The sequence below is a fragment of the Hyla sarda genome, chromosome 7 (assembly GCF_029499605.1).
Source record: "Hyla sarda isolate aHylSar1 chromosome 7, aHylSar1.hap1, whole genome shotgun sequence".
NCBI lineage: Eukaryota > Metazoa > Chordata > Amphibia > Anura > Hylidae > Hyla > Hyla sarda.
This window is the reverse complement of record NC_079195.1, coordinates 52597577-52613427: the sequence shown is the minus strand read 5'-3', so window position 1 is coordinate 52613427 and position 15851 is coordinate 52597577. Positions and strand designations below refer to the sequence as shown.

At 37.8% G+C, this 15851-nt stretch overlaps 1 protein-coding gene across 1 annotated transcript in view; it reads right to left on the bottom strand.

Annotated features, from left to right (window-relative positions):
- DPYSL4 (dihydropyrimidinase like 4) overlaps positions 1-13587 on the bottom strand; it is a 66144-nt gene extending 52557 nt beyond the window's left edge. The window contains exon 1 of the mRNA XM_056529022.1: positions 13222-13587. Coding sequence (XP_056384997.1) covers positions 13222-13260 — 39 coding nt within the window. The 5' untranslated portion in view covers positions 13261-13587. The remainder of the gene's footprint in view (positions 1-13221) is intronic.
- Between the last annotated feature and the right edge of the window lie 2264 nt (positions 13588-15851).

Genomic DNA, 15851 nt, shown 5'->3' with positions numbered 1-15851 from the left:
TGCCACATCTGGAGGCATCCTGGTTGGGAAACACTCTTTTAGTGGTTGGCCTTGGTTCCTTTTCCTGAAACAGCTGGGCACATATGATATCTGGATTGTAAAAGTGGCGCTGTCTAAAATACGGTCAAAAAATATATCAGTATATTATCCCAATAGACAATCATCTGGATAAGAGAATGTGTGAGGCCTCTGGGCTGGACTTGTAATAAAAGGGACTGTATTCTACTGACCAGCCCTTTTCCTGCACCCAAAGTAGTTAGAGAGCCCACGGACCGGACAGAATGGGAGGAGGCACATGACAGGGGTGGGATGAGAAGCACAAGGGGTGAACGAAAGGTTAAAGGAAAGGTTAAAGGAAAAAACTTTTTTTTATATATCAACTGGCTCCAGAAAGTTAAACAGATTTGTAAATGACAGTAAAACCAGAAAGAAACACTATCCGGCACTGCTGTGCAAGGACTGAACAAAAACCGCGACTGGGTGCAGTGTGAATACAGTCCTAGGGGTGGTGCTCAATCTCACAGAAAATGGCAGAAATCTTCCAATAATGCAAGGTAGAGAAAAAGATGGCACTTACCCACTTCAAAGGACTTGTAAAGGTGACTTTAATCCGAACTAGTCATCCAAAAGTGCATGTGCATAGCAGTTTTCAGCAAACAGGCAGGTAAAGGCAGGCAAAGACGCCGGGAGACCCAGCGTGCAGGTTACAGCTGTCTCGCACCTCCGTGCTCAATGGTCTGACGAAGTGCGGAAGCACGATACGGCTGTGACCAGTCAGCCGGATTCCCCGGCGTCTCTGTCTCCCTGTACCTGTATGTCTTAACTGCACGCCTAAGAAATAAAGAAGTTGTCGCTAGCTGTCTGTGGTGAGTGCCGCTTATTCTTCATGCTTTCTTACATGTTTGATTCATGACTCTGTCCCGGCCGAGCCCCCCACAAGCAGCGACACATATACACACCTGTTCCACTAAGAGCGAACATCAGGCTGCACGGTTGGCTGTGCCGAACGCTGTTCCTCACTGCAAGCATTAATTTACAAATCTGTTTAACTTTCTGGAGCCAGTTGATATACAAAAAAAAAAAAAGTTTTTTTCCTGGATAACCCCCTTTAATGTAAATAGCGGGGGGAAGAAAGGGGGAGGAGCAAGAAAGGGTTTAAAAAGGAGAGAACAGGAAGAGGAGGAGCAGTCACACAGGATAAGCGAGGTTGTCCCGCCTGCCCTTATTTTGGGGGTTGCTGGGAAGGTGTAGGTGATAGGGCAGTTGTCGCAGAGGCAGGAATGGAAAGGGGGGGACTTGGAGGCATTTCTGGGAAAGTGGTGGCAGCGGCCCGGGAATACCAGCCCCTGATGGAGCTGGGATGGGACCCAGCTGGTTGTGGCAGTATACTCTCCGAAGGTGGGGCCCTTGGGTCAGGGGGAGAGGCGACTAAGGGCACAGTAGGAGAAGGATTGGAGTCGGTTGCCTTCAGGTCCCCCCTTATTCTGGGGCAGTTTAATAGCTCAGGGTTTAAGCAGGTTTGCACTTTTATAATGGTTTGCACTTTTATATCAGTTATGAAGGGGTTAATGTTGTCAACCCCCAAAATGTTATCAATAGGAATATTTATACAGTGACCCCCCGACCTACGATGGCCCCGACATACGATCATTTCAACATACGATGGCCTCTCAGAGGTCGTCGCATGTTGAAGGCAGCATCAACATACGATGCTTTTGTATGTCGGGGCCATCGCATAAACGGCTATCCGGCAGAGCAGACTGCTTCAGCCGCCACCGGATAGCCGTTTACGGTGCCCCGTGTGGTCCGCTGACGATCACTTACCTGTCCTCGGGGCTCCGGCGCGTCCTCTTCGGGATCCCCTGCATCGTCGGCGCTCTCCATCGTCGTCATCACGTCTCTGCGCACGACGTCCCGTCATCCAATAGGAGCGGCGTGCGTAACTATGTGATGGCGGCGACGGAGAGCGAGGATGCCGGGGAAGCAGCGGCCTTCCCGGAGCGTCGGGGACACCCCGGGGACACAGCGACAGCGATGGAAGGCGACATCCAGGGCAGCGGTGACGAGCGGTGACGGTCCGGAGCGGCGGGGACACGTGAGTACAACTTCCTCTACCAGTGGTCTACAACCTGCGGACCTCCAGATGTTGCAAAACTACAACACCCAGCATGCCCGGACAGCCGTTGGCTGTCCGGGCATGCTGGGTGTTGTAGTTTTGCAACATCTGGAGGTCCGCAGGTTGTAGACCACTGTCCTATACCCCTTTAAGGACTCAGTCCATTTTGGCCTTAAGGACTCAGACAATTTAATTTTTACGTTTTAATTTTTTCCTCCTCGCCTTCTAAAAATCATAACTCTTTTATATTTTCATCCACAGAATAGTATGAGGGCTTGTTTTTTGCGCGACCAGTTGTCCTTTGTAAAGACATCACTCATTATATCATAAAATGTATGGCGCAACCAATAAATACTATTTTTGTGGGGAAATTAAAAAGAAAAACGCAATTTTGCTAATTTTGGAAGGTTTCGTTTTCACGCCGTACAATTTATGGTAAAAATGACGTGTGTTCTTTATTCTGAGGGTCAATATGATTAAAATGATACCCATTATTACATACTTTTCTATTATTGTTGTGCTTAAAAAAAATCACAAACTTTTTAACCAAATTAGTACGTTTATAATCCCTTTATTTTGATGACCTCTAACTTTTTTATTTTTCCGTATAAGCGGCGGCATGAGGGCTCATTTTTTTGCGCCATGATCTGTACTTTTTTTTATAACACATTTGCATATAAAAAACTTTTAATACATTTTTTATAATTTTTTTTTAATAAAATGTATTAAAAAAGTAGCAATTTTGGACTTTTTTTTTTTTACGTTCACGCCGTTCCCTGTACAGGATCATTAATATTTTATTTTAATAGTTCGGACATTTACGCACGCGGCAATACCAAATATGTCTATAAAATTTATTTTTTATGCTTTTTAGGGGTAAAATAGGAAAAAACTGACATTTTACTTTTTTATTGGGGGAGGGGATTTTTCATTTACATATTTTTTTACACTTGAATAGTCCCCATAGGGGACTATTCATAGCAATACCATGATTGCTAATACTGATCTGTTCTATGTATAGGACATAGAACAGATCAATGTTATCGGCGATCTTCTGCTCTGGTCTGCTCGATCTCAGACCAGAGCAGGAGACGCCGGGAGCCGGACGGAGGAAGGAGAGGGGACCTCCGTGCGGCGTTACGAATGATCGGATCCCCGCAGCAGCGCTGCGGGCAATCCCATCATTCATTGAAATTGCGTACTGATGCAGATGCCGGGATCTGTATTGATCGCGGGCGTCGGCCATTGCCGGCGGGTCCCTGGCTGCGATCAGCAGCCGGGATCAGCCGCGCATGACACGGGCATCGCTCCGATGCCCGCGGTTATGCACAGGACGTAAATGTGCGTCCTGGTGCGTTAAGTACCACCGCACCAGGACGTACATTTACGTCCTGCGTCCTTAAGGGGATACTTTACATTGCACAGATCCCTCAACATGCGATGGTCCATTTGGAACGGATTACCATCGTATGTTGAGGGACCACTGTATATTTATGGAAAAATGTTAATAAAATTTGGTCCGCTGTGGCCGTTTCTGCCATAAAGCAGGTGTCCGTGTCTCGTTGTGAAGAGGGAAGGGCGGTGGTAGTAAGTCAGCGGATCTAGACAATCCCCTAGTCATTGACTTTCTTGCATATCTCCATGAGGGACATACGACTAAACTGAAGGTACAGAAACGCATGTATAGGGTGAATTTCGAGTAATATCAGTTGTTTACTTCAGTTGTTAGAGCACAAGCAGCCAAAAATATACATTGTCTAGATATAAAGTGCTTCATAATGAGAGATTAAAATGTATGTTTATGTTTTAAATGGCCATGGTTGACCTACTGATTACATATAAAAAGCGGAGAATCAAACTGATATCCAATACGATTCAGGTAAAAACATATATATATGTGAAAAAGAAAATAAAAAATAGAAAGTGATGACATTCTTGTAATTCTTTCCTAGCAGCATTACGTATAAGCAAGAATAAGAGTGTCTCTGCATCTATAATATGGAACCTATAGATTCCATACACATGACGTTCTCATATGCATTTATATAGACAGCCATAGATTTTTTTTTTTTTTAACAAAAATATAAAACCTGTATCTCTTACAAGTAATAAAAATGCATACTAACAGGGAAGGGGTTATCCAGGAAAAAATATTTGTTTTAATTTATCAACTGGCTCCAGAAAGTTAAACAGATTTGTAAATTACTTCTATTAAAAAATCGTAATCTTTCCAATAATTATCAGCTGCTGAAGCTGAGTTGTTCTATTATGTCTGGCAACAGTGCTCTCTGCTGACATCTCTGCTTGTCTTGGGAACTGCACAGAGTAGAAGAGGTTTGCTATGGGGATTTGATTCTACTCTGGACAGTTCCCGAGACAGGTGTCATCAGAGAGCACTTAGACAAAAAAGAACAACTCAACTTCAGCAGCTCATAAGTACTGAAAGGATTAAGATTTTTTAATAGTAGTAATATACAAATCTGTTTAACTTCCTGGAGACAGTATATATAGATATATATATATATATATATGTATATATATATATATATATATATAAAAGTTTTGTCCTGGATAACCCTTTTAACGTTCAGCGCCTATACTTTTGCAATATACTCTTTGGTCTATCCATGGTCTACTTCACTTTATATATTGTTCTAATATGAAGTTGTTTGTAACTTGATTTTACATCATGGCCTCCGACCTGCTGAAGGTGACTGCTGACCCTCGATCCTAAAATTTTACCGCTAATGGTGGCCTGCTCTTTACACTGTTCTTATATGTTTATACGCCTCATCTTAAAGAGTACCTGTCACCAAACTAAACTTTTTATATATTGTTCTTTATGTAATTATAAGACACTTTACTATTTACTTGCTGTTAAAATTCTCAACCTTTATATGTTTTTAATGTTATTGAAAAAACAGCAACTAGGTGGCTCTGTTCTGTTCCCTGCGCAAGTCAAACAGTTAGTTTGGTCTCCACCTGGCCTGGCAGGAGACCAAACTCAGGAAGTGTGTGCGGGGCATGGTAAGGCACAGCTCTCACAGGTATCAGTGATGTCACGCCTTCTGGGGAACGCCCACTTTCTCCTTCCGGGAGCTCACACAATGTGAGCAAGGGGAAAGGTATGATACAGAAATTTTAAAAGCTCGGAAAAATGTTTTAAGGGCAAAAGGAGTGTTTGGAGAAGTTAGGGAATATAATCTGAGTTAGTTTACAAAATATGGTTTGATGACAAGTACACTTTAAGGTTTTTCCTGTATACTAACTGCAGTACCTCTTTGACTATGCACAAACCCATAATGTCTGTTGTACATTGTATGCTGTTGACTTGTGTTCAATAAAAACAGATTTGTCTAAAAAAATAAAAAATGCAAACTAAAAGAGGAGAAATTAATAATTGGGAAAATGTACCAATACTGTTGGATTCGCCCTTGGTGGTGTTTCACATTCAGAAGATGTATTTTTGGGCAAATTTATTAAACGAGAGCTATCAAGTATAAAAACGTATACCCAATCCACAGAATAGGGGTACATTTTAGATTGCGGGGGGTCCAACCGCCAGGAATTTGTTGCAACATATCTGCTGTGTATGAATAGACACTAATCAAGAGCTAAATGGGTTATCCATGGGTTATTAGAAAAACAGAGATGATTTCTTAAAAAAATAAAATAAATAGTACTATATATGTCATCAGGTTGTGTGTGGTTTATAGCTCAGTTCCACTGAAGTGAATGGAGCCAAGTTGTAATACCACACAAAACCAGAGGACAGGAGTGGCACTGCTTCTGAAACAAAAGAATACTGTGTACGTGTATAATACTGTGTACGTGTATAATACTGGGTATGTGTATATTACTGTGTACGTGTATAATACTGGGTATGTGTATAATACTGTATGCGTATAATACTGTGTATGTGTACAATACTGTGAGTGTATAATACTGTGTATGTGTATAATACTGTGAGGGTATAATACTGTATGCGTATAATACTGTGTATGTGTATAATACTGTGAGGGTATAATACTGTGTATGTGTATAATACTGTGAGGGTATAATACTGTATGCGTATAATACTGTGTATGTGTATAATACCGTGTGTTTGTATAATATTGTTTATCCATATAATATTGTGTATGTGTAAAATACTGTGTATTATATTGTGTATGTATATAATTCTGTGTATGTGTAAAATATTGTATATGTGCATAATACTGAAAATACTGTGTATGTGTATAAGACTGTCTATGTGTATAATACTGTGTATGTGTATAATACTGTGTATGCATATAACACTGTATGTGTATAATACTGTGTATGTGTATAATACTTTGTATGCATATAACACTGTATGTGTATAATACTGTGTATGTGTATAATACTGTGTATGTGTATATTACTGTGTATGTGTATAATACTGTATATGTGTATAATACTGTTTATGCATATAATACTGTATTTGTATAATACTGTGTATGTGTATAATACTGTATTTGTATAATACTGTGTATGTGTATAATACTGTGTATGCATATAATACTGTGTATTAGGGATGTAAGAAAAAATCGATTCACGCGATTATCGCGATTTTTCACTTGCCGATACTGAATCGATTCAAAATATTTTTGAATCGATTTCTTTTAGTGATGTGGAATTTGTATCTCCTGATGCACAGAACAGCATGTACCGGGCATCAGGAGATACAAGTTCCACATTTTGTCAGCCGGATCTGACGCGGCGGCGCTCTGGGTGTATGGAGCGGGCTCCGACTCGTGCCCGCTCCATACTCTGCAGCCCCCGGCTGTTCTCAGTAGCCGGGGGCCGCCGCTAATAGCCAGCATGCGGCGATCGCCACGGCTAGCTATTAACCCTTTAGATCGCCGCTGTTAAAGCTGACAGCGGCGTCTAAAGGGACATGTGTATGCTCTCCGTGGCTCTGTCATTGATAGAGCCTGGCTGGACCAGGCTCTATCAATGGATCGCAGATAAATGGAGTTCAATAGAACTCTATTCATCTGTCTGAGGAATCTAATGATTCCTAAAAGACTAATAAAGTGTACAAAAAAAATAAAATAAAAATTTTAATAAAAGTGTAAAAGACATTGTTTTTTAGACAGAATCAGGATATATCGCGATGTATCGTCACCTAGACGGTATCGCGATATATCGGGATATATCGAATCGCCACACTGGTATCGCGATTCAAATCGAATCGCCAAATTCTTGGCGATTCACACCCCTACAGTGTGTATGTGTATAATACTGTATGCGTATAATACTGTGTATGTGTATAATACTGTATATGTATAATACTGTGTATGCGTACAATACTGTGTATGCGTACAATACTGTGTATGCGTACAATACTGTGTATGCGTATAATACTGTGTATGTGTATAATACTGTGTATGTGTATAATACTGTGTATGTGTATAATACTGTGAGTGTATAATACTGTGTATGTGTATAATACTGTATGCGTATAATACTGTGTATGTGTATAATACTGTGTATATGTATAATACTGTGTATGCGTACAATACTGTGTATGTGTATAATACTGTATGCGTATAATACTGTGTATGTGTATAATACTGTATGCGTATAATACTGTGTATGTGTATAATACTGTGTATGTGTATAATACTGTGTATGTGTATAATACTGTGTATGCGTACAATACTGTGTATGTGTATAATACTGTATGCGTACAATACTGTGTGTGTGTATAATACTGTATGCGTATAATACTGTGTATGTGTATAATACTGTATATGTATAATACTGTGTATGTGTATAATACTGTGTATGCGTACAATACTGTGTATGCGTATAATACTGTGTATGCGTATAATACTGTATATGTATGATACTGTTTGTGTATAATGCTGTGTGTGTATAATGCTGTGTGTGTATAATGCTGTATGTGTATAATACTGTGTATGTGTATAACACTTTATGTGTATAATACTGTATGTGTATAATACTGTGTATGTGTATAACACTTTATGTGTATAATACTGTATGTGTATAATACTGTGTATGTGTATAATACTGTGTATGTGTAATACTGTATATGTGTAGAATACTGTGTATGTGTATAATACTGTATGTGTATAATATTGTGTATGTGTAATACTGTATGTGTATAATATTGTGTATGTGTAATATTGTGTATGTGTAATACTGTGTATGTGTAATACTGTATATGTGTATAATACTGTGTGTGTATAATACTGTGTATGTGTAATACTGTGTATGTGTGTAATACTGTGTATGTGTATAATACTGTGAGTGTATAATACTGTTTATGTGTATAATACTGTGTATGTGTATAATAATGTGAGGGTATAATACTGTGTATGTGTATAATACTGTGTATGCTTACAATACTGTGTATGTGTATAATACTGTGTATGCGTATAATACTGTGTATGCGTATAATACTGTGTGTATAATACTGTATGTGTATAATACTGTGTATGTGTATAATACTGTGTATGTGTATAATACTGTTAGGGTATAATACTGTGTATGTGTATAATACTGTGTGTGTATAATACTGTGTGTGTATAATACTGTGTATGTGTATAATACTGTGAGTGTATAATACTGTGTATGTGTATAATACTGTGTATGTGTATAATACTGTGAGGGTATAATACTGTGTATTTGTATAATACTGTGAGGGTATAATACTGTGTATGTGTATAATACTGTGTATGTGTATAATACTGTGTATGTGTAATACTGTGAGTGTATAATACTGTGTATGTGTATAATACTGTGTATGTGTATAATACTGTGTATGTGTATAATACTGTGAGTGTGTAATACTGTGTATGTGTATAATACTGTGAGTGTATAATACTGTGTATGCGTACAATACTGTGTATGCGTACAATACTGTGTATGCGTACAATACTGTGTATGCGTATAATACTGTGTATGCGTATAATACTGTGTATTTGTATAATACTGTATGTGTATAATACTGTGTATGTGTATAATACTGTGTATGTGTAATACTGTATATGTGTAGAATACTGTGTATGTGTATAATACTGTATGTGTATAATATTGTGTATGTGTAATACTGTATGTGTATAATATTGTGTATGTGTAATACTGTGTATGTGTAATACTGTATATGTGTATAATACTGTGTGTGTATAATACTGTGTATGTGTAATACTGTGTATGTGTATAATACTGTGAGTGTATAATACTGTTTATGTGTATAATACTGTGTATGTGTATAATAATGTGAGGGTATAATACTGTGTATGTGTATAATACTGTGTATGCTTACAATACTGTGTATGTGTATAATACTGTGTATGCGTATAATACTGTGTATGCGTATAATACTGTGTATGCGTATAATACTGTGTGTATAATACTGTATGTGTATAATACTGTGTATGTGTATAATACTGTGTAGGTGTATAATACTGTTAGGGTATAATACTGTGTATGTGTATAATACTGTGTGTGTATAATACTGTGTGTGTATAATACTGTGTATGTGTATAATACTGTGAGTGTATAATACTGTGTATGTGTATAATACTGTGTGTGTATAATACTGTGTATGTGTATAATACTGTGAGGGTATAATACTGTGTATTTGTATAATACTGTGTATGTGTATAATACTGTGTATGTGTATAATACTGTGTATGTGTAATACTGTGTATGTGTATAATACTGTGTATGTGTATAATACTGTGAGTGTATAATACTGTGTATGTGTATAATACTGTGAGTGTATAATACTGTGTATGCGTACAATACTGTGTATGCGTACAATACTGTGTATGCGTACAATACTGTGTATGCGTATAATACTGTGTATGTGTATAATACTGTGTATGTGTATAATACTGTGTATGTGTAATACTGTATATGTGTAGAATACTGTGTATGTGTATAATACTGTATGTGTATAATATTGTGTATGTGTAATACTGTATGTGTATAATATTGTGTATGTGTAATACTGTGTATGTGTAATACTGTGTATGTGTAATACTGTATATGTGTATAATACTGTGTGTGTATAATACTGTGTATGTGTAATACTGTGTATGTGTAATACTGTGTATGTGTAATACTGTGTATGTGTAATACTGTGTATGTGTATAATACTGTGAGTGTATAATACTGTTTATGTGTATAATAATGTGAGGGTATAATACTGTGTATGTGTATAATACTGTGTATGCTTACAATACTGTGTATGTGTATAATACTGTGAATGTGTATAATACTGTGTACGTGTATAATACTGTGTACGTGTATAATACTGTGAGGGTATAATACTGTGTATGTGTATAATACTGTGAGTGTATAATACTGTGTATGTGTATAATACTGTGTATGTGTATAATACTGTGTATGTGTATAATACTGTGTGTGTATAATACTGTGAGTGTATAATACTGTATGTGTATAATACTGTGTATGTGTATAATACTGTGAGTGTATAATACTGTATGTGTATAATACTGTGTATGGGTATAATACTGTGTATGTGTATAATACTGTGTGTGTATAATACTGTGTGTGTATAATACTGTATGTGTATAATACTGTGAGTGTATAATACTGTGTATGTGTATAATACTGTGAGTGTATAATACTGTGTATGTGTATAATACTGTGAGGGTATAATACTGTGTATGTGTATAATACTGTGAGTGTATAATACTGTGTATGTGTATAATACTGTGAGTGTATAACACTGCCTTCTTACTCCAGAGGTTCCCATACCCACAATTCCCAGTGGTGGAGTGAGAAGCACATTTGAGCATCTTGGTATCTGGCAGATCTATGACGCCATGCTGACTAATACATTACTTATTCTGGTCACTCTCAATCAGAGCGATCCACATGAAATGTCCTGAAAGCTCTCCAGTTACCACTCCTCTACTATCTGCCAAAATGTAACGTAGATTACACAGGTATCATGGGTGCAGGCCTGAGCCTCTATATGCACCAGAGAGGTAGAAGGAAACATTTTAATATCAGAATATTCCATCTATCTATGTGTCACTATTTTCTATCTATCTATCCATATCTATATCTACCTATCTCCTATCATCTTTTTATCTATCTCATATTAATATATAATCTATCTATCTCATATTTATCTATCTATCTATCCCATATTGATCTATCCTATTTTTGTATTAGAGGATATAAATATATCCTCTAATACAAAAATAGGTGCAACACTCCATGACCAAAATGTAGGGTGCCAAGTGGTCAACACCTAGCTCCACTGGTGTAACAATATAGGTTATCTAATCTATCTATTTATCTATCTCATATCTATCTCATGTCTATCTATCTCTCATATCTATCTATCTATCTCATATCTATCTATTATCTCATATCTATCTATCTCATATCTATCTATCTATCTCATATCTATCTCATATCTATCTATTATCTCATATCTATCTATCTCATATCTATCTCATATCTATCTATCTATCTCATATCTATCTCTCATATCTATCTCATATCTATCTATCTCATATCTATCTCATATCTATCTATCTCATATCTATCTCATATCTATCTATCTATCTCATATCTATCTCATATCTATCTATCTATCTCATATCTATCTATCTATCTCATATCTATCTCATATCTATCTATTATCTCATATCTATCTATCTCATATCTATCTATCTATCTCATATCTATCTCATATCTATCTATCTATCTCATATCTATCTCTCATATCTATCTCATATCTATCTATCTCATATCTATCTCATATCTATCTATCTATCTCATATCTATCTCATATCTATCTATCTATCTCATATCTATCTATCTATCTCATATCTATCTCATATCTATCTCATATCTATCTCATATCTATCTATCTCATATCTCTCTATTTATCTCTCTATTTATCTATCTATCTATCTCATATCTATCTCATATCTATCTATCTCATATCTCTCTATCTATCTCATATCTATCTATCTCATATCTCTCTATCTCATATCTCTCTATCTCATATCTCTCTATCTATCTATCTATCTATCTATCTATCTTTGAACACCATAACTATATGTCCAGTGATCTTATACACCCTCCTAATCTGATCTGCACTTTTATATGTAGCTATATCATTTCTTCACCATTATAATATAAAGCCAATGAACCCCATAGCCCAGTGGGTCAGATCAATGTGAGATGATGTCCATTACACTATAAATCAATATTCCTGCCAGGAATCCACAAGCCCAGGAAGTGTTCTAGATGGAGGTAAACAGCCCTCCCTGCCCTGGTAAATGGTGACTTCATCTTCAGAGCAGGAATCCTCCTCACTATGAGGGTCCATGGCTCCCCCCCCCCCAGTACCATTATACAGCAGTGAGTCCTGTGCTCCCCCTTATAGTGGCTTCCTAGTATTTGGTTACATTATTGCCAAACATCCCCCCCCCCCCCAGTACCATTATACAGCAGTGAGTCCTGTGCTCCCCCTTATAGTGGCTTCCTAGTATTTGGTTACATTATTGCCAAACAATCTGTTGGATCCTCATCACAAAGCGCAGACTGAACAGATTTATTTGGGTTCATCAGGAAACCATTGACCCAGATTCCATGTTCCTCTATGAGAGATGCTGATAGACAATCACTGGGGCTGCATGCACTGTGGTCATAGATGGGTCTATACAGGAGATATACCTGGGATATGATCACAACAAGCTGGAAAGATGAGCCACATACTGAACATTATCTGTAGGCACAGGATGACTCTGCTGTGCCCCCTCCCCCCATATAGTACACAAACATAAGACATGTCCTATACATAAAACAGTGCTTCCCAACCAGGGTGCCTCCAGCTGTTGCAAAACTACAACTCCCAGCATGCCCGGACAGCCAAAGGCTGTCCGGGCATGCTGGGAGTTGTAGTTTTGCAACAGCTGGAGGCACCCTGGTTGGGAAACACTGACATAAAGCAATGCTGGGCGATGCCTGTGAATTGCTGCTTTTAAAGGGCCTAATAGCATTGCCTGTGCTGGTATCATGGCTGTCCTATCAGCACCCCTGCCCCCTCCCTCCCTTCTTACAGTAATCCTAGGGATGTTCTTCTTTCCTTGATAAGACATCCTGGCTGCTTCAGAGCCCCCAACTCTCCAGTAAATGAGGGGCTCCCCGGTGCAAGGCTCCTCAGCTCCTGTGTATTGTGCTGATGGCTCTAGTCAGATGGGGTGGGGGATGTGTCCTTTTTGTTGTGCAGGGCTCGGTGGCTCCCCCTGTACTGGAAGCAGCGAATCCTTGATCACAATGCCAGCCTCATCCTGCAAGCTCCAGCCAGGGGCCTCTCCTAGGGCCGGGAGCCAGCCCACCTCCCCCTCCAGAGGGCAAACAAAAGACAAGTCCCAGGGACGAGGAGGAGGATGATGACAGGCACCCTGCACCTTCTTCTGGAACCACAGCGCCCCGGAGCGTCCAGAGCCCCAACTCACAGCCCCCAATGATTAACCATCTCACTGCCACATACAAGCCCCCAACATGGTGGAGATAATGCATCATCTCATCTCTGCTCTCTCTGAGCATAACATATATATATATATATATATATATATATATATATATATATATATATATATATATACATATACACACACACACACAGGGCTCAAGTCCTGCAGGAATGCATGAGAACTGAGTTCCTGCACTTTTTGCACAGCAGGAACACCATTCCCATATGCAGGACCAGCCCATGAGTGGAAATCTTGGATGACTACCCACACTTTTTCCCCCAGGACATGACCTCTGTATATATATATATATATATATATATATATATATATATATATATATATACAGTGATCCCTCAACTTACAATGGCCTCAACATACAATGGTTTCAACATACAATGGTAGTGTAACTTGAAACAAGATTCAACATACAATGCTACGGACTGTCCAGATCTGTGAAACGTGTCAATGGCCGGAAGAACTGACCAATCAGAATGGGCATTCACCGGTAAAACACCTGTATTACTGAAGTGTATGCACTGACTGACTGTCTGGTAGCGCCCCCTACAGTACAGGGAGGTATTACATGTTCTGTACTACACTTTATCTGTGTCACAGTTAGATACTCCTTTGGACACCTTTGGTAAGGTCGGCTCCATTTTACTTTTTTTTAGGACATTGTGTGTACTGTACAGGACCCTGAAGAAGCTCCTGTCCTCTACATAGACAGTGATTTACAACTCCCAGAAGATCTTTCTTTCTTTTATATGGAAGGACTTGTTTTATCTATATTAGTTATCTACTTATTTTTGTTTAATCCTCACTTTTTTCTATTTTTGGATGACATTTTGGGGGCTTCAGTACCAATTACCAGGTTTCCATAGAGTTATGGTCTCAACATTTAATTAATATTGCAACTTGAGGGATCACTGTATATATATATATATATATATATATATATATATATATATATACACAGAGCAGCTCATCACACCACCTTCTCATGTATCATGCCCCAAGATCAGCTCTGGCTCCAGTTACGAACTCTCAGAAACTGATTAGGATATAAAGTGGCTTTTTAGGAGGGAAAAGGGAATTCATCTGACCCCACAAGGTGTGTGTGTGTGTGGGGGGGGGGGGGGGGGGGGGGGGAGGGGGTTGGGGGGGGAGATAGATACTGCCATTCCTCTTTCCTGCTCCCTTATATATGTCATTCCAAGATGGAAGAAATAGCTATTACCCAGTAAGCAATACATCAATGATAACTCTCCTTTATCCATAGGAATATACTGACATCTGCAATGGAAGCTCTGAGTGATGGAAAATACAAAAACATCTAGTCAACTTTCTCCTCTGACTTTCCTGAAGTTGTAGAGTGACTGTACTGTACATGGGAGACATATAGATACAGAGATAGATACACATGGAGATGGATTGCACATATTGATTGCAAACACGATATAGATAGATACATGGATAGATAATATGAAATAGGTAGGAGAAAATAAATAAATACATACCTTGCTAGATAGATAGATAGATAGATAGATAGATATGAGATAGATAGATAGATAGATAGATAAAGATAGTATATATATATATATATATATATATATATATATATATATATATATGAGATAGATATGAAATAGACAGATAGATGGATAAATAGATAGATAGATATGAGATAGATAGATAGATAGATAGATAGACAAATAGATATGAGAGATAGATAGACAATAGATAGATATGAGATGGACAAATAGATAGATATGAGAGATAGATAGATAGATGTGAGAGATAGATAGATCAATAGATAGATATGAGAGATAGATAGACAATAGATAATAGATAGATATGAGATAGACAAATAGATAGATATGAGATATATAGACAATATAAAGGACTGAATGACAAAAATAGGAGAGGCAGACATAAATTGAGAAATTGACAGATAGATACAAAGATAGATATATCAGACAGATAGATAAGATATAGATGATAGATAAGATAGTGTATATGATATAGATAAATAGATAGGTAGAGGAAGGACAAATATATATATATATATATATATATATATATATATACATACATATGAGATAGATAATTATGAAATAGATAGATAGATGATACAAGATAGATAGACAGACAGACAATATAAAAAGGTAGGGGTGAATTACAAAAATAGGAGAGGCAGACAGATATAGATAGAG